The sequence below is a fragment of the Echeneis naucrates genome, chromosome 16, assembly GCF_900963305.1.
Source record: "Echeneis naucrates chromosome 16, fEcheNa1.1, whole genome shotgun sequence".
Taxonomy (NCBI): Eukaryota; Metazoa; Chordata; class Actinopteri; order Carangiformes; family Echeneidae; genus Echeneis; species Echeneis naucrates.
In genome coordinates this window covers 9,394,031-9,413,526 of record NC_042526.1, presented here as the reverse complement: position 1 = coordinate 9,413,526, position 19,496 = coordinate 9,394,031, and the positions used below count along the sequence as shown (strand labels likewise).

The following is a 19,496-nucleotide window of genomic DNA, read 5'->3' as shown; positions in this document are numbered from 1 at the left end:
GCAGGAATACGGCTCAAGCTACCCGCAGGCCGTTTGTTATTTGCAGAACTGGCAACCCGGAAAAGAACCGGTTGCATACGAGTCCATAATAAAAAAATAACAAACAAAAATAATCATCCTATACTAAATTGATATAGTTATAGATATTGATATTGTTAATTTAGCTGAGACCATTTCGTGGTGTAGTATTTTTTGTCAATAGGATGTAAAAATTGGGATCAAATGCTGTGATTGTGGGATATTTGAGTGGGATGTGGCAACCTGGAAGCAAAACAGGAAGTGTTTGCTGGCGGGAAATTTGTCAGACGTTATCAAAGAGGTTACCAGATTTACCGGTGTGACATGTTCAAGGGGTAGCTCGGCGAATTGAACTGGCTCACAGCGTTGTCTAACCCATCGACAGGCGGAGATAAACATTTCCTTTTCATCACATTGATCACCAGGCGGGACTGCTTTCACTGAGTCCATCTCCCGTCGACCATGAAGGGAGCGATTGATAAAATCATCGCCCTGTCAGGTGGAGACAGTCCAGACGAACTACAGAAGTACTTGTCCTCTCTCAAAAATGACCAGGTTGTTACTGTCAGTATGTCTCACATCTCACTAAAAGCTGTCCCTGTCGCAGTATCTCACAGTTTCTCTGTTTTTCTGCCCTCCAGCTCATAACAGTGATAACCAGCAGCGCCCTGAAGGGTAAAACGGTCGGTGCTATGATAAAAGGCATATTTGAAGGTAAGTGTACATGGTCACATGTAGCTACTGTCCGTTTATGAGCGGTTTGAACCGCTACACTTAATAGCACCACATAAAATGCCATTTCCTTGCTTTGTTCAGGCTCTCCACCAAGTTCCGCTGAAGGGATGAACCGCAGACTTCTGGTTTATCAACACTGCATCCCCCTTTGTGAGTCTGGTAACCTTCAGACTGAGGTGGTGGCAGATATCATTGGACTTCTGATGCTCGAGGTAAAAACTAAAATTTGCTGTTAGAGGGACCATATCCATTCGTGACAAGGCCTCTTCAGTCAAAGTTATACAAAGTTCAGGGTCCCTTTGTCTCTGATTGTACTGGCTTTGACTGAAAGATTAAATAACCCTAACCTAGTGTCAAAAGATGTGTTGAGGTCCCTGCACTGAGTTGTAGTAATAATAATAATAATAATAATAATAATAATAATAACTTTATTTATATAGCACCTTTAAAAACACCAGTTTCCAAAGACATTACATAAAAGACCAGTCACAATGGCATTAACCATAAGAGATTATAAGGATGCAGGACATGGAGTGATGCAATACATCAACACAATGTGTAAAGTTATTGTTGACTGAATGATTCATTCTCAAACATTTGTTTTCAGACGAGGATGTTTGACATTACAAGTCAAATCCCTTTATTTAGTTATCCAATATTGTTTGTACGGGATCCCATCGTTCCTATTCAGCAATGTCATTGCTTGAATGGGACCTGTGTTTTCCATTTCCTTTTGTTTACCTGTGTGTGCTGTTTGTCTTAGACTGTAAAGAAGTGGTGTCTGTCTAATTTAAGATTACTTTTTAAACTCAATACACAGACTCATACGCTGTCCGGACCCTCTCTTGCACAACTGGCATCTCTTTTTGTTGAAGCCATTAAGGTGGGAAAAATGGGCCATGGGAAATCCCTGGAGCTTTTCCCTACAGTGCTGACTGCTCTTGCAGCATGTGAAGCCTTGTCTTATGGCAAAGGTAACTGCAAAACACCACCCACCCTCATTTTATTATTTGACAATATCCAAACATATCAATGCGTTGTCCAGTGTCTCATTTGTCCCCATGTGGTTCTTTGTAACCTAACTGTAGGAGAACTTAGTGGTGAGGAATACAAGAAGCAGCTGATCAACAGCCTCTGCTCAAGCAGGTGAGGACAAAACAGATTTAGTATGTGTTTGTGTGGTCAAAGTAGCTTTTGACAGACACTGTTATTGCCTTTTCAAACTGAATAATGATTTTTCTCACACAGATGGGACCCACAGTGTGTCATTCACCTGACAACCATGTTCAGGTAACATCACTGAGCATCAGTCCATCATTCTACTCTCTCAGAATAACAAAAAATATTGCAGCATCCGAACCATGATTCACACTGGTATAGCAATGTTCAATTGCAATTATGTTGCTATGTTTTGCTCTGCCTTATTTTAGGGATGTTCCCCTGTCATTAGAAGAGCTGCAGTTTCTAATTGATAAAGTACTGCGGATGTTCACTAAACTGGACTTGCAAGAGATTCCACCACTGGTTTACCAACTCCTGCTTCTGTCTGCAAAGGTGTGTGTCTGTGTGTGTGCACCAACATATTCATTTTGGACAAAGGAAATTATGCCTTCTGCTTCATATTGAGCATTGTAAATATCTTCCCTACACTGTCTGTTAGGGTTGTAAGAAACAGGTCCTGGATGGAATCATTGGTTATTTCAAGGAGCAAGATGCTCGCCAGGAAGAAGAGCAGAAAAATGGAGAGTGAGTTATGACAGTACAAAGTGACACATTTACTCTAAATCTTACTTCCTCCTTTTCCAGTACTGATTGTTATTTTTCACAATTTCCTTGCCAGGAGCCTGGATCTGGAGGTTCAGTCCATTCCACAGGACCAGTTGAGGCATGTGGAGGGCACTGCTATCCTCCACATAGTCTTTGCTACACGCCTTGACCATGATCTTGGGAGGGAATTTCTTAAAAGCTTTAAGGTTATTAATGACTAATTTTAATGAAATTTGTGTCAAGTATGAACTATGGAATTTGACGATTCTTAAACTTAATTTCTACAGATGTCATATGGCGATCTGTGTCCTTTTAGTGCTGCCCTGTTGCTCTCAGTGGCACGTATCCAGCGCTATGAAGAGCAGGTGAGAAATCTAAATAATTTTTCCACACATAGTGGGGCCAATCTTGTGTTTACACTTAATTCTTTAATTTTCTCTTCTGGGTTAGGTGTTTGACCTTTTGAAGGGGGCAATCATCAAGAGCTTCAAGGATGAACAGTTGCAGGAGGGGTCAAAGTTCCTGCAGGACCTCTTGCCCAGGCACTGCAGTGTGGCTCAGATGATATTGGACACAGTCAAGAACAGGTCAGATCATTGTAGTATTTAGTCATCAATTCCAAACTTTGAACATAAAACTAGGCATGTAGGTATATTTTTATTATAATAAATATTTTTTCCACAGTAAAAACTCATTTTAAACAATAAAATGAATGAAATAGAAAAAAAAAAATCATATGGGTTCTCCTCTTCTGCTTGTGCAGTATATTTGGGTGGGATCATGTGACCCAGGGTCTGGTACAGTTGGGCTTTGTCCTTATGGACACATTTGGACCCAAGCCAGGACCATTTGGCAAGACAACAGAGGGGTCTGCCTCCATAGCCAGGACCCCAGCTCAGCTGGCATGCAAACTTGGAGGTCAGGTGCTTCTCCACGGCTTTAAGGTAACATTTGGCTTGTGTTTTAAAGAAGAAATAATAGTATTTTAATTATTTAACTTGACTGGACGACCTGTGGTCATCTGTGGCAGATGCATGAGCCTATCAGAGGTGAGATTCTGGAGCAGGTCTTGAATCGACTCATCACAAAGACAGCTTCCCCTGTGAATCATTATTTAGGTAATACAACTTTCAGCTGTTGCCTTTAGATTTTAGATGTACACCTGAGTCTTTACTTATCTGATTAGAGATTAGATTTTAACTAGATTTATTTGTTTTCGTTCACGTATCATCAGACCTTTTCTCCGATATTGTGATCTCTGCTCCCATGATCCTCCTGGAGTCATCCACCAAGGTCACAGAGACATTTGACCACCTGTCATACTTGCCCTTAGCCACTGTTCAAGGTCTACTGAAAGCTGTACAGGTACTTAAAATTCATCAACAATCTGTAGAAAGTTCTGCTCCTTTTATTAAATATTATTTCTGTTTAATTTCCAGCCCCTGCTTAAAGTCAGTATGTCTTTGAAAGATGCTTTGATTCTCGTTCTCCGGAAGGCCATGTTTTCCAGGTATGTACTCCTGTGCTCTTAATAAAATGATATAAGTATAATTAATCAATTTAGCTTTGATTAATGCATTTTAAATCATTTAAAAAGGCAGTTTAAACCCTGAAATAAACATCCTTTCCTACACTTTTCCTTGTACCAGCCAACTGGATGGCAGGAAATCTGCAGTGATCGGTTTCTTGCTGCTGCTTAAGAACTTCAAGGTTTTGGGCAGCTTGGTTTCAAGCCAATGCAGCCAGACAATCTCTTCCAGCCAGGTACAGCAACGCTGTGTATAATTGTGTTGAAATTTTTAAATGTGGTCTCTTAAATATTAACTGTCTATCTGAACCCATGATCTAAGATCCAAGTGGACGTTCATTCTCGGTACAACTCTGCTGCCAATGAAGCATTTTGTCTGGAAATTTTAAGCAGCTTACGCCGCTGCCTGAGTCAACAGGCTGATGTGCGTCTAATGCTTTATGAGGTTAGTGATCACTTTGTACACACACACACACACAAATGAGTATATGCTGGTAGTCTTGTTAAGCAGAGGCAGAATGATGTTTATCTTGAAAAATCATACAAACAATATTGAGAATACCCATGGAGCTCTAACGGAGGGGTGGACAAACATTTTTATCTTGAGAGGAAATTCTTGTTGGTTTCAGGGTTTTTATGATGTCCTCCGACGCAACTCCCAACTTGCAAGTTCTATCATGCAGACACTTTTCTCACAGGTATGTAGGCCATTTAAGTGCAAGTTTTCAGACATTTTAACTTGTTATCATGTTATTAATATAAATGCTTTGGGGCTGTAAACCATGTTTTTGTAACCATAGCTTAAGAGGTACTATGAGCCTAAACAAGACCTCCTGCCCCCAATGAAGCTGGAGCTGTGCATCACAGCCCAAGGGGACCAAGTCTACCTTCAGGAGCCACTGGTACTCTGTCCGCACTATAACATGCATGCAGCTTTGTTCTACTGTGTCATCGTACATATGTTGCTGTGTTAATTACCGCTATAAATGGGATTTGTTCCATATCAGGCCCACCTGGTGAGCTGTACTGTACACTGCCTCCTGTGGCTGCGGAGCATGCGGCGAACAGCAGACCCCAGTACTGACAGCAGTGATGATGATGAGCAAGAAGAGGAAGGATATCAGTCTGAACTGCAGACAATTCTAGAGAGCATGACAAGACGAATGATCAAGTGTGAAATGGAAGACTTTGAATTGGTATGCATTCCTGAAAATATAAAAATGTCAATCAATCAATTGTGTTCTTTGGTCACAAGCTGGAGTCATTCTATGATCATCATTAATAACATTTTATAGAAATTTAATTTACAGCTAATTGTGTGTTTTAGTAAATAAGTAAGAGGAGAAGCACTAAGCCTGTAGTTTTATAAAATGTAGCAGTCTGGATCAAGAAAATGTGAATTCATATGACATGTGTCTCATGAAAAAATGACAACAGACTTCTTCACTGTGAGGAAGAAATTGTTATCAACTGTCCATCTAAAAGGTTTACTTTCTGTTGATCAGGACAAGTCAGCAGAGTTCTCCATGGGATCTAGTGTTGGAATGAAAAATAATATTTATGCAGTGCTGGTGATGGGAGTTTATGAGGTTCTCATGGAGTATACCTTCCTCAAAGCCAACTACAGGTTACAATTTACTTCATCACTTATTGTGGGCTTGGTACATGAGACATAAATATTGTTACAGTGCTGAATTTTTACTTATGCATCTTTGTGCTGCAGTAAAAGCCACTTTGAGGAGCTCATGCAGCTGTTTAACCATTACCGCAAGCTGTCTGAGATTCTGAGGGAGAAGTCTGGAAAAGGTCGAGTGCTCTCACACAAGACCCCCCGCAGTTTACTCTCTTTGGGCTTCATATCAACACTTCTCACTGCGCTCTTCAGGTAACTGCTCTTTAATGCTGTAAAATAATTACAGACAGTTAGAATTACCAAACTATGGAAGTTAGAACTCCAGCAGGTTGCGTGCTGAAGTGTAAAAAAAACAAAACAAACAAAAGTACCTTTTCTTTCAGGGACAGTACTCAGAGCAGAGAGGAGGCTCTATCTGTGCTGCGCTCAAATGGAGAATTTGTGCGTTATGCATTAAGTGTAACTGTACAAAAGATCCAGCAGTTGGAGGACACCGGACACACTGATGGCCCAGATGGACAGAACACAGACAGGACTTTCCATTTCCTTTGTGACATGACGAGGTTATAATCCTGGAGCCTAAATAACAACATTTAGTTCAATTATCTTCATAGTTTTTTTTCCTGTGACATTGTTGGACCAGTGAATGAACCTTGTATAAATGTCCTCCCAGCGTGCTGATGTGGCGTTACACCAACATCCCTGGCGTTGTGGAGGAGGCAGGGAAGAAGGAAAAACGCTGCAGCTTGTCTCAGCTGTGTCTGGAAGGTCTGCTCAGAATTTTTACAACCTGCCAGCAGCGCTATCCAGACAAGATGGGCCAACTTCTCTCCAACATGGGTACAATAGCCTTAGTTTCCATATGGTAAAAATAGGCAACTTCTACTGTGCAGCAATTGATTGCATGTTGTGTTTCTTGCAGAAACTGCAGAAGATGATGGCAGCGTTACAGAAATGAACTTCTTCTATATCCGACAGTTTCAGGTTACTTTTTAAAATAATTTTAAGGGTAAAATCTGAATTTTATCTGTATGAATACATTGACTTTCCTACATGGTACAGTTTTAAATGATTGCAATGCATTTGAGCATAACGGCTAAATTTCAGTTTCCTGTGCTCGTCGACAGAGGGCACTGTTCACACAGTTAAGTGGTGAAGAGGAGGAATTCAACAGCAAAGAGGCTCAGCTGCTGGTCAGCATCCTCAGTGTTCTCTCACGCCAGCTAAAGCCTGGATCCAAACAGGTCGGTCAGTTCCTGTATGCACTACAGAACAAATATGGTCGTTCTTCTTTCACTAACACATCTTAATCTGCAGTTTACTCAGATGATCACATGGACTGTGAAAATCTGCAAGGAGACGAGTTTTGGTCAGTATCACCTGGATTTGGCTTTGTACCAATAATAGGCACAGTGAGGTGTGTTTAAACGTGCTTTTCTTCCTCCTTTTAGAGGATCCGGCTTTTTCCAAGGGGCTGCTCTCACTTCTCTTCAACCTACATTTTCTCTATAAGAGTCCTGTAGGACTGTTGCTGGAGCTCTGCCAAGACATCCACTGTCAGCTGGGGGATATTGATGAGGTACACACAGTATCACAGTAACATAACAGTTTACACACAGCTATATATTATATGCAGGTTCCCAGTATCTAGTTTGACAAATGACAGCATGACTCATTCTTTTCATCTGTAATCAGTAGTAATCATTTGGTCTTTATTTAACATCACAAATAATACTTTGATGACTTAAACTTTCTAAATGACGTAATTGTTGCTTTTTTGCTTTCTCAATTATCAGGATGTGGAGGTTGAAAAACAGTCTAATTTCAACATTGTCAACATTAAGACTGCTACAAACACAGCAGTGAGTGTTGGTTTTCTAACTGGAGGCCTCTGAATTCCTGAGACACAGATATCCCAGAGTAAGTTTGCTTATTGTGCTCACAATCATCATTTGTTTTCCTAGCTGCTGGTGCTGTCTCAGAGTGACAGAATGCTTGATGAATTGGACTGGCTGATTGCCAGAAAGAAAAGCTGTCTGGCCTCTGATAAATCTGCCTCTGGTAAGAAATCTTTTTATACTGGTGCTTACTTGGATTAATGGTGAGAGTTGAAGGGGATAATAGAAGGAATTTATTCCTATGAATGATACGAAGACTTCGGCGATGTTGTGTTCCTGATGTGCAGATGAGGCCAATCAGACTGCAGGAGAGAAGAAACCAATGGAGAAAGCGGTGGTGCTGCAACTTGGGACTCTGTTGACGGCATTGAATGAGCTGGTCCAGACAGCCCTGCTCCCTGGCATCTGCACCATCACATTGCTGAGAGCTCTGCGCCGCACTTACACCACCCTCACCACGCTGGTCAAATATGTGCGTTTGTCTGCTCTGGGATCTCTGAGAATAGCTGTGTAGTTTACTTAGTGTGACATTAAACTTGTGTCCATGTGTTGTTTTAGTATATCCAAGTGTGTGCGATGCGGCACTGTGCACTTCCAACACGCTTTGAAAAGCTGGTGAGTTTGAATTATTGTTTGATGATTTGAATATTCTTGTGCTTCTGATATCGTCCCAATCTGTTTCCTACATTGTCTGATTTGTGAAGGTCAAACTATCTGGCTCACACCTGACAACACAGTGTTACTCCTTCATCACATATGCACAGGTACAGCTCAGCCTACATACCCACAATGATCTCAATGAGGGTGTTTTTGTTTTTGTACATCTTTAAAAATTGTGTTCTCTCTATCAGTGCGGAGAAATTAGTGGTGGCGGTGCAGATGACAAGAAGAAAAAGAAAAGGGCTGAAGTGAATGCTGCTGCTTCTGTAAGGACTCTTATCTCCTGCAGTTGGAAGTGAAATTACTGATTTTAACGTGTTTTAAAAAAAAAAAAAAAAAAAATTAATTATATTCTTTTGGCAGGCAAAACTTCTGCGAGAGACAAAGGCCATCCCTGACTTGATCTTTAGCATTGAACAGTATGAGAAATACCTCATCACACTCTCAAAGAAGTCTAAGGTTTGTGTGAGCTGCATTACGTCAATGGGATTTTATTTACAAAATACAGACTTTTAAAGATGACAACACAAAATACAGTTTCCTTCCAGAGCACTGTCATAATAAACAGTATTTCACCAACAATGTCTCCATGTTGTCCAGGTAAATCTGATGCAGTACATGAAGCTGAGTACCTCAAGAGATTTCCGCATCAATGCTGCTACTCTAGATGCAGCACTGCAGGATCAGGACAATCAACAGGTGAGTGCCAAAGAACATATCTGTTTCTTCTCTGACTTAATTCCCACCAACATCCCTGTTGGAATTTTTAAACACCATCCAGACTGAAATGTTGCAATGCTGTGTCTCTATTATAGTTTCATATTTAACTCCCTGCTGAGTCAGGAGGCTTTTACTGAGAGAGATTTCAGTATGTGTTTCTTCTTTCATTTCTTTCAGCCCACAGAGTCCCAGGATGCAGAAGAAACACCAGAACCCAGTAAGAAGAGGAGGAAACAGTGAGCTGGCACTGAGGACTCCTCCGTTTGACATTCAAATTTTCAAAATTCCTCAGTGATGGTGACTTTTACCTGCTGAAGAAAAGCTTCCCGGCAGTTGTATGCATGTGCCACTATTCTGAATAATAATTGTGTGATATCCAAAGTGCTATCTTTCTTTGTTGAGAGAGCCTTTGGTGATGTTGATGATTTCATTTATGTCCAAGGCTTCACCTGTGGAAAGTTTGCAGACAATGTTTAATAGTGTGATGTGTTCCTCCTTCGTTAACTTTATTTAGAAGAAACGTGTTTGGTATGTTTTGTTTTGTTTTTTTTTTTTTTTTTTATAAACTATACTATACTATAAAATATTTCTATTTTACGTTATTTAAAATTTCACTGTTTTATGACTATTTTGGCAGGACGTAACTACACAATAGATGATGTTGCCACACTAATGGAAGATCTACAGACATGAATGTATCCTGAAGAGATTTAAACCTAGATTTGTCAAATACTGTTTTCTTTTAAAATAAATATTATTTTCATCCTTACTCTCTTTGTTGACACATTTTTATAGTCTTCGCTTTTTATCGTATTGTGCACAGATTTTTATCAAACTGCAGGGAAATTAATAGTTTGTGTGCTTAAATGTAATAAAATAAAATTAAGCTGCAACTTGGGGCATTTCATAATTATTCATTTCACAAAATATGTGCAATAGAGTGCAACTACACTGACAGATGGTTTACAGTGTCAAATGACTAGCTAATGTTCTTTTATTTAAAGATTTGGATGTTTTCAGAGTTTTAAATTTGTTTTTACAACTAATATCTGCAGAAGATTGAAGAACTTCATGGACAATAAACATTTATTCAATGTACATACCAAAAAAAAAAAACAAAACAGACAACTGATAGTTGCATGCAGAACTCACCAGGCGGTAGACCGTATTTTCGCTCCATGCCTGTAGGGTTTGAGGGGGTCACACAGTCCATGTTTACCTCTTTCCTCAGACACTGGTCAATATCAACTGCACTGAAGAAAGCTACTGACTGGGGAAGGTCCTGCATTCCCAACGCATGAGCAAAGGCACACCTGCCAAAAACAAAAGAAGAACGAGAAAGAAAAGAGATCATGTTATTGCTCATTCTACATGGACATTTTGTCAGAAAAGCAAATACTAAGTTGTGAGCAGACCTTGTAAGTAGGTTTGTGATCTGAAGTGCCAAGGCTGCTCGGTAACGGTCCTCACTGCGGACCAGGTATCGGACCTCGTCATGGATGCTGATGCAGAAACGGCCGTCAATCTGGTACTCCTCAAAGAGCCACTTCATGGCCACCAGCATCAGGTGTAGGTAGTCCACTGCTGAGCTCTGGACCACCCAGTTCACTCTGCTGGTGATAAACTGACAAAAGATATGATAGATGAAGGAAGGGGATTATTATGAGATGCAGGGCCATGACAGCAGATCTCATGGTATGCTACACAGCAATTACATGCATGAAGTGTAATAAAAGCTTTACATGTGTACCAAACTAAATGTGTAATATGCCAATCCAGCATCAAACTATGATGGTCATAGTATTTCTAATCAAATATATATCTACCCTGCACCACCAATCTGCACTTCTTTATTTTTATTTCTAATTCACAACAGAAATGATCTTAAAACACTCACCTCTTTAATAGACTTAGCATGGTTATTCATTAAGGTGCCACTTGGCTATAATACCAATGCTAACGAAGAATGCTTTGGGATAAAGGGCTCTTATGATTGACTGCTAATGCTATTGGCACACCAGAAAATCAATAGGATGTATGGTTACAGTTTGTCTGTCTCACCTCGTCCTTTGCTGCCTTAGGCTCCAGTGCTCTGCTAATCCTGCAACCTAAAACAGGAGTGGCTGGCTGGGCTGAATGAGCTATGCTCTCTAGCTTATTGAACATGTCCGATTCAGTACCTCCAGACCATAGGCGTTTACCCACAATCTCCCACCTCTTCCGCCGAGTGCTGAGGGTGAACAGAAACATGAGAGTGAATGAAAGCAACACAAAGAACCATGCTTTGGCTCCTGAGAAGATGTTGTGTTCATGTAACATTTTGCTTGTGTTCCCTCACCTCTGTGAAGCCAGTTTAGAGATCCTCCGCAACTCCTGCAAAGAGACAGTTCCATTTTCGTCCCTCTCCACGTCTATACCCAGTTCACTGATCAGCCACTCACCGTCCTCTGATAGCTCATATCTGAAACGCAAACATTCAATTCTACAGCGCACCTTTGTCACATTTGCAAAAACAATTTAGCTAATTAAAAATTAAATGTTGACTGAAGCACTATCCAACTTGTTGAGTGTACCTGCGGATGCCCTTTGTTAAGGCATACATCTGCCTGGCCTTGCTGGAAGCTTCTTCCTGACTGAGGCGATGGTTGAACTGCAACAGCAGCCTCTCTGCAAAGGGCTGTCCTGCACCATAGATGCGGCCATAGTTGAACACTTTTGCATGCTCTCTGCTGATGCCAACAGCATCAGCTGTGCGACTGTGCAGGTCAGTGCCCTGACTCTTCTTTCCTTGAAGGGTCATCCAGCCAAATGATGTGGAGCCTGAACCGACACACAAGATCAGCACAATTAAAGTTAGGTCCAGACTAAGATGTAAAAAATGTATTTCTTGAACATCTTTAACTATGTGGATTAAAAATGAAATATTTAAAAGGGACATATCTCACCATGCATGCCAGCAAAGTGAGCCTCTCCAAGCACAGCAGCGATCCATAACTCCTGAGAGTCGACATCTGCTCCAACCAGATGGTACCCAGGTGGTACCTGCACCATGGACTTCAGCTCACTACCTACCCGGTCACACTGTCGACACAAGATCCAGTTCACACATAGCAGCTTCAAAATGTGTTACATGCACTTTGTAAACTCTTCGTCTTACTCTTGCATTACTGGCAGTCAGCCATGTTGGCTCCACAGCCCTACGTGTCACTGTTCCAGCGGTGATGACCTGAGGCAATATGGCACCATACTGACCCTCCTCATCAAAGTCTTTGTGTCTTTGGGAGGTACAAAGGTTGTTATACATTAGATTTTACCACAGTGGTTTATACAGTGGATAAATACAGGATAGTAATTGATATACCAAACAAACCTTATTACACTACGAGGGAGCTCTCCTTTTCGAAGCCGTAACACCATCTGAGAGCTGTTGAGAAGAGGAATACACTGTATATTAATCATCTTCTGAAAGATAACCTGTTACAACCATAAAAGATGTTACAGCAAAAAGGATATGGCGTAAACTGAGAGGCACCTTATACGTTTGTGGGCATTCCTCCAGAAGGACATCATTTTGTTGATTTCCAGAGCTCGCGTGGCATTGGTTCCACCCCGTCCTGCTCTGAGAGTACCATCCTCCATCTTACCCAGAAAGTCTTTTGAAAAAGGACTGCCAACATTGTTGTGATTACCATCCTGAAACACAAATATTCTGTGACCTGAAATTAGCCCTTTGGATTTGTGCCAATTAAACACATTAGTACTGATCACACTTAAACTTCTCTTTACCTTGTGAGGCAATTTGAAAAACCAGCACCCTGGGATATCTACATCATTGTAGGGCCCATTTCCATGATGGTAATGGCACTGATTCTGCTCTGGAATGGAATGTGGATCTTGGGACTGTAGTTGGGACAGAGTTTTAAGTATTCCGTACAATTGGAATATTATGTTATGACACAGTTCATGACACAGACATAAAGGCATCAATCTTTTTCACATAACAACCAATTAACTCACTGTGTTTTTAGTCCTTTTCCCACTTTTCAGCATTTTGATCCCATTTTCTTCCGTCAAACTTTCCAAAGAACCTAACTCCTCCACCTTGACATAAGGTGAAGAAACACCACTCTGTAAAACTATATGTGAGCTCAAGTCCACCTATAAATTTCGTACCACATAAAGGCATCCTGCATTTGTTAATAGGTGTTACTGTTTAGAGTTCTCTAACATACTCACCTTTTCCCACACTGTACTGTCTGTCAACATAAGCCCATCAGAAGGATTGAAGTCTGAATACTCAGGCTCCTCTTTGCTGTTCTGCTCACAGTACTCTCTGTAAATAGTCTCAATAGCACTGTGGAACACAAGGAGGCCTTAAACACACCTCTGACTTTAAATCAGATGATAGTGAGAAACACCTTCCAAGTTTTTACATTGAGAGCAGTACATCAATTACCTGTGTGGACAAACAGGCCCTGTGTTTTCCTCTTCAGAATTTAGGTTATTCCTGCGTCCAGGCACCAGATACCCCCACCCATGTTTTTCTGTGTAATGAAGGGGGAAACCATCCCACGTCAACCCCATCAACTTGGGCGTCAGTCTCATCTGGAGACTGATCAGACTGGCTCCAGGTGACCAGCTGTCCTCCTCAGACATTTTCTCACACAGCTTCCGATACCACCTGATGATACGGTGAGGGTGAGAAGGAGTGGAAAATGGAAATAGAGAGATACTGAAACACTTGGATGTCTCTATGGTGTGAGGTTGTGATCTTACGCTGGGTGTCCAGGCAGATGTTGCCTTCTTTTGGGAAGTTGATTCGCCGTTTCCTTAAGCTTCTCCACAACTAGCCTGCCGGGGAAAGTGCTTTCCATCTCCTCTTCAGGTGGTGGACCTGGATCTAATATCACAACAAGTGAACTGAATCGCTTCATCATCAACCTTTTGTTATTATTGTTAGACGAGCATTGGCCTTAGCAATGTGGCCCAGTTTCTGAGCTTTTACCTTCTTCCCAGTCTGGAGGAGGGGTAGCAATTTGTTTTTCAACCGCTTTCTTCAGTTGTTTCCTCTTGCTTGCTGCTACTTTCTTAACCTTGAATTCCTGCACATCCCACTCAAGATCCCAAAGCCAGGGGTCTTCTTTGTATCTATTAAACATATAATGCTCAGTGGGTGTTTTACATTAAGCATCAATTCTTTTGACTTATTAAACTATATATTATGATTAATTAATTTATCCTCTTTTTCACCTCCTCTCACAGTTACAGCCAAAATTAAATTATGTGCTAAACTCAGAAAATGGTGTGAAACAAGGGCTCATTTCACCTGTCATCTTGTAGTAGTTGGCAGGCATCATCTGCCAGAGCCATCAGAGACTTCTTCATCTCCCTCTGGAGCTCTTCATAAACATCCTGAGAGTCTTCCAGGTATCGATCCCAGTTTCGATTCACAGGAAGGTAGCTAACACCCATCTCCAGCATCCCAGCAAACGTCACTGGATGAGGACACCTTACAAAAGAGTTGGGATGGAGTTATTAAGTAGCTTTAGGAACAAATAAATATTGTGTTATGAATAATGACCATTGGAAAGTGAAATACTACATGTTAATGCAATGCTTACTGTTTCTGGGCTGGGATTTACTGACCTCTCCATGAAAAGGGGGAACTGTTCTGCAAAGACTTGATGGGTGGCCTGAACATCCATGGCACAGTACTGCATTAACTCCTATAGAGGTCAGCAAAGTGCTTCATGATGAATTGAAGTCATTTCATAAGCATACACTATGTTTATGATTACTGACAATGGACAGAAATTGTTGTGAGTCTTTGACCTGGAAGTTGTTCCTGACATCCATCATGCTGCCCCTCACAAAGGTCTCTCTGGCCTCTTTCTTCAGGGCCGGACCGCCCACATACAGGGCATGCACGTCCGCAAGGTTGTTAATGCTGCTGATATTCACCCACTCCCATGAACCAATCTGTTCAAACATCAGGCACATTCAGGGCACCAAGGGTTTGGTACATGTCAAAACTGCAACAGTTTCAAATCATGAAACGTTCCAACAAAACTATGGTGAAAAAAAAGACACAAACCATTGGGCCGTCCCTTTTCCGCCCAGCTTTCTTGATGTGCTCCTTGACCTCTTGCAGACCCTTCCTCTTTCCCAGCTTACTGGCCATCCAAAGTGTGCGCTGGAAACCAGTCAGTCCTGAAATGGCCATATGAAGGCTCATGGTGTCCATGAAGCGCATCTTTGAACCCTTTGGGATAAGAACACAATATTTTCTTCCTTGGTTGAACAACATAATTTTTTATGTTGTTAAAGTGACATACAAATTGCCACGTGTATTGCTGTGAATCATATAACAAAAGATACAACAAAAAAGATAGGAGATTGCGAGGAAGCTGTTTTGAAAAAATCCCCACCCTCTCATTACCTACCTTTAGTAAGTACTGCTCTTTGATGTGAGTTCGGTCAAAACTGACGTTATGGCCCACTACAAGCCTGTTTTTCCATTCTCCCTTTGGAGGGTAGGCAGAGTTTATAGGTGTCTCAAGTGGGATAAGGTCATTTAGGGTTAGCTGACTTGACCAGGTGTACCGCTCTTCAATCAAACGCTTACTGCACCAGGAATACCTGTGGAGAGACACAACACATCACAACAAACAACAAGGCTAATCAGCCAAAAGATGAATTCTCTCCTTTAAACAATTATTTCAATTACTCGTCTTCCTCACCAGTTAGTGGGGGACACAGCAACAGCCAGTGTGGGACACTGACCCTCTGTTGTGCACACCTCCACATCAAATACCAGTGCTGACTCCTCTGGGAAATCCACTTTGTGACGCTCCCCATTGGACATGTAGCATGTCCAGCCAACGTCCCAGCTCCATTCTTGAGGCATGGGAGGGAGTTCAGCCCGCTGCAGACTGATGGCAGCAACAAGGTAAGGAAGACTCTGATTCTGAGCCAGGATGCGGAAGTGCTCATCGATGTTGTCCCCAAACATTCGGGGAAGCTTCAGCTCCATATCAGGCAACAGTGACGTTTCTTTCCCCCACAGCTGATGTGTCTTCAAGTGCTTTATGCTGCGCTCCACATCTTCTTCCTTGTATTCTGGTTCCACCCCTCGAAATATCTGCTTATGGAGGTTTTTCGAAAGCATCTGAATGTTGAGGGGATTCATGCGGGTCTCTGTGGAGTCCTCGCCCTGACGGGACTGAGGTTTGGTGGAAAACAGGGAACGCAGACATATCCATTGAAGGGAGATGGGAGACCTCTGAAGAGGACAGCGCAGCATCTGCATCATCACGTCATGAGGACTTGGCACGAAAACTGAAAGACATTGACATAACATCAGCATTGTGTCTTCATGTATCTTAGATATTACTGACCTTTGACACGCTGTGTCTGTTTAGGTAAGGCATATCTATATACAAACAGAGAAATTATGTTTGATCCGATGATGTGTAACTTTGCTATTGTAATTGTTAAATGTCTTAAATTAATCTGGGAATACTAAATAATCAGTAAAATTGCTGTAATTGTAATTAATAAAAGCTTTACAGGTAAATGCCTTTATCTGACTTCCTTCTCTACAGTTACAACTGTTACAGATTGGTCACATTAATGAGAGTGATGGTTAACCCGCTTACTGTGATATCAGCTATATGGTGATCACTTTGAGATCAGTGGTGACTGAAAGCCAAAGCTGCATTTCATCGACAGGCGGAAAAACATTTAGTGTACATTTCTACTCACCGTCCTGTTTATCTGTTTACACCGACAGCACTGATGCTAATCGGTGAGCTGCTGAGCTAAACAGTCAGTTCGCTATGCTGTTGGCGAAAGCAAAAATAAAGACTCCTCGCCTGCTCTGTGTTTTCAGGTGTGAAGGTAAAGAAACCAGATGGAGGAAGCTTACTTCGGCGTGACAGGGGTCAGCTGAACCCGGAGGGCAGCGCCCCCCAGCGGCCAGGAGGACTCCACCGTTAGTCGGCCTGACCAGACGATGAGCTGCGGCTCATATCACTGGCGACAAACCACCGACTTCTGTCTTCTGAATTATACACAAATAGCACAAAAAACCCACAGAAAATTATTTTATAAATAATATTTAACCTATAAAAGATAAAATGACAGTCCATGTTCTCTATGTGGGCCGCGTGGCCTAATGGATAAGGCGTCTGACTTCGGATCAGAAGATTGCAGGTTCGAGTCCTGCCGCGGTCGTCTCTTTTAGATAGCTGTCTTTTTTTTTTTTTTTTGACTGGCTTCATCCAATTAAATACGCCACTATTAACGGACGGATGCCTGACATTTTCAGGCTCCCCTCCACCCGGTGCCGGTGTCGGTCGCATTTCGCTGCACCACCTGACTCCCTTCAGTGCAGCTGCGCCTTCAGCCGTAATGTAATCCGCGCAGCTCATCCACATTTTCCTCAGCACAACAGCGTTTGCCGCTGCTGTGTTATCTGTAGTGCGTGGGCCGATTCTTATTTATTTATTTGTTTGTTTTTAGTGCTGTGTTTCCGATCTGCTCCTGGTCAGACGATGGCGGATGACACGGAGGATGTGGAGCTGGACTTCGCTGCTGATGAGCAGGAGATGGTGCGGAGCAGCGGAGCCATCAGGTGCACTGCAGGAGATAGTTATGACAGTCACCCATGTGTCTCCTGCAGTCTTTTACTTTCGATAACATAAAATCACTACACATATCCATTATTTATATCATGCTGTATGTATATAGTTAAAATACATCTATGGATAATTAGATTATCTGGCCGTTATTTGCTATGTTATACAGCATGTGTTTTTATTTTTGCATATTGGAAAATGTTCTTGATTATTTTCTAATATCTGATTTGATTGCAGACACCCCCTTGCCTCCTTTTTCCACCTGTTCTTCAAAGTGGTTGCCATTGTTGTCTATTTGCTCTGTGACTGGATCGGCAAGAACTTTTCATCATGCTTTGTGCTGATCATCACTTTGCTTTCTTTTGACTTTTGGTCTGTCAAGGTGAGAGGTCAACCACATCAGATGCTCATTGTCCTTATATTCTTATGCTTCAGCCCTCCCTTGCCCCATAAAGTAGTCTGGTGTGCTGTTGAATGGTGGTCTTATTTCTAGTTCTCTCAAACGGTCTTATGTTGTTTCAGAATGTGACTGGCAGGCTTTTGGTGGGGCTGCGCTGGTGGAATCAGATTGACGAGGATGGGAGGAGCCTTTGGGTCTTTGAGGCCAAAAAAGTGAGACAGCATTATTGTCATGTGGCATTTTCAATGTAGGTTAGCACTTTTTGGATATTAAAAATGGGCTGTTGTGTGTTTGCGTGTGCACACAGACCTCCCGAGGCAATGACACTGGGACAGAGGCAGAGGCCAGGATATTTTGGCTGGGCCTAATCATCTGTCCTCTTATTTGGACATTCTTCTTCTTCTCATCTCTGTTCTCCCTGAGGATTAAATGGCTGGTGAGACACACACTACTTGTGTGCATGCTCTGCATGTACGTCACACCATATTTTTCTCAGATGTATGTACCTGCCTGTCTGTCTCCCAAAGTCTCTCGTAATAGCTAGCATTTTGCTCCAAGTTGCAAACCTCTATGGCTACCTACGTTGCAAGGCTGTGGGACAAGATGGTCAGGCTCCAGACTCACGCTCTTTTACGGGACAGCAACTCCTGCAACGTGTGAGTGAATGACTGCAGCATTTAGCATGTCGACTACAGCTGTCAACATCTATTAAACATGAGTCCACTCATAATCTCTCCTCTTTTAGCCAGACATCATCTTTGGAATACTGTGAAGATGGCCTGCTCTACCTATACAGCCTCCCTGCCTCATCTCCAGAGATTCCTCAAACTGCATCTACTTGAATAGCTGTGTATCTTGCGCATGTCTTTGTTTTGTGTTGCTGCCTGTTCTCATGTTGCACATTGATCATTGTGCAGCTGTTATTTCAATTAAATATGCATGTATTTAAAATATTTTCTGACTCTGGGATTTATTGTTCCCAATATTGTTCTCATATAAATCCTATTTGTACACGTCCTTTCTTGGTATAAGCAACTCAAACACTTCTGGGGCTCCATGTGATTAATGAAAACAGATGAATTCAGACTCTCCAAACTATTATTACTTTTAGGAAAACTAACCTTTTTGAAGGAATAAAAAAGAGCTAGCGAGGAATGAGAATGTGGCTTATTGCACATGGCCCTCTGTATCTCTACAATAGTCAACAGAAAACTCTTTGTAGCCTCGGGACATACACATGAATGAACAAACGGCAATTAAATGATGATTGAGTAAAAGTGCAGACAGTTATGATCTTCAGTGGCCTCATATGTAACGCAAGGGCACCAAAAAGGAGTGCAATCAAATTTGATTTTAAACATAAGTTAAGACCAGATCAGTCCAACTCAGCTTTTTATTCCTCTATGATTTTAAGTATAATTTGGGGAAAGTGGATAATTGACATTGGCCATGTTAGGAATGTAATTTTAATAGGTTTGGAATATCTCTGTTAGGTCTC

General features: G+C 41.7%; 3 protein-coding genes and 1 non-coding gene across 4 annotated transcripts; 3 read left to right on the top strand and 1 right to left on the bottom strand.

Annotated features, from left to right (window-relative positions):
- Nucleotides 1-17: 17 nt before the first annotated feature.
- On the top strand, nt 18-9,793 carry fanci (FA complementation group I). Its single transcript, XM_029522670.1, has 37 exons — nt 18-573; nt 660-732; nt 835-965; nt 1,574-1,727; nt 1,842-1,899; nt 2,002-2,043; nt 2,184-2,307; nt 2,414-2,499; nt 2,594-2,726; nt 2,808-2,885; nt 2,971-3,107; nt 3,284-3,464; nt 3,551-3,638; nt 3,755-3,885; nt 3,960-4,030; nt 4,170-4,284; nt 4,371-4,493; nt 4,678-4,746; nt 4,849-4,950; nt 5,056-5,244; nt 5,554-5,675; nt 5,772-5,933; nt 6,065-6,244; nt 6,355-6,521; nt 6,604-6,665; nt 6,809-6,925; nt 6,999-7,050; nt 7,133-7,260; nt 7,478-7,543; nt 7,646-7,742; nt 7,867-8,051; nt 8,138-8,194; nt 8,284-8,343; nt 8,431-8,505; nt 8,603-8,698; nt 8,840-8,938; nt 9,137-9,793. The coding sequence occupies exons 1-37, from the start codon at nt 481-483 to the stop codon at nt 9,197-9,199; spliced, it is 3,966 nt and encodes a 1,321-aa protein (XP_029378530.1). The 5' UTR covers nt 18-480; the 3' UTR covers nt 9,200-9,793.
- Nucleotides 7,420-16,862, bottom strand: polg (polymerase (DNA directed), gamma). The gene is made up of 23 exons (XM_029522672.1): nt 16,724-16,862; nt 15,700-16,297; nt 15,403-15,598; nt 15,054-15,221; nt 14,792-14,938; nt 14,606-14,685; nt 14,286-14,468; nt 13,965-14,107; nt 13,736-13,859; nt 13,416-13,640; nt 13,196-13,313; nt 12,977-13,060; nt 12,746-12,859; nt 12,492-12,652; nt 12,330-12,383; nt 12,117-12,234; nt 11,905-12,040; nt 11,533-11,779; nt 11,298-11,420; nt 11,021-11,189; nt 10,375-10,583; nt 10,112-10,272; nt 7,420-9,408 (listed from the first exon to the last, which is right to left on the bottom strand). Exons 2-23 carry the CDS (start codon nt 16,269-16,271, stop codon nt 9,344-9,346), a joined length of 3,597 nt encoding a protein of 1,198 aa, XP_029378532.1. The 5' UTR covers nt 16,272-16,297; nt 16,724-16,862; the 3' UTR covers nt 7,420-9,343.
- On the top strand, nt 16,757-18,860 carry LOC115056156 (Golgi apparatus membrane protein TVP23 homolog A-like). Its single transcript, XM_029522417.1, has 9 exons — nt 16,757-16,766; nt 16,851-16,952; nt 17,289-17,368; nt 17,512-17,594; nt 17,836-17,980; nt 18,121-18,210; nt 18,306-18,434; nt 18,526-18,654; nt 18,744-18,860. Exons 1-9 carry the CDS (start codon nt 16,757-16,759, stop codon nt 18,768-18,770), a joined length of 795 nt encoding a protein of 264 aa, XP_029378277.1. The 3' UTR covers nt 18,771-18,860.
- On the top strand, nt 17,122-17,194 carry trnar-ucg (transfer RNA arginine (anticodon UCG)). The gene has a single exon. It is a non-coding gene; the product is annotated as a tRNA-Arg (tRNA).
- Nucleotides 18,861-19,496: the final 636 nt, after the last annotated feature.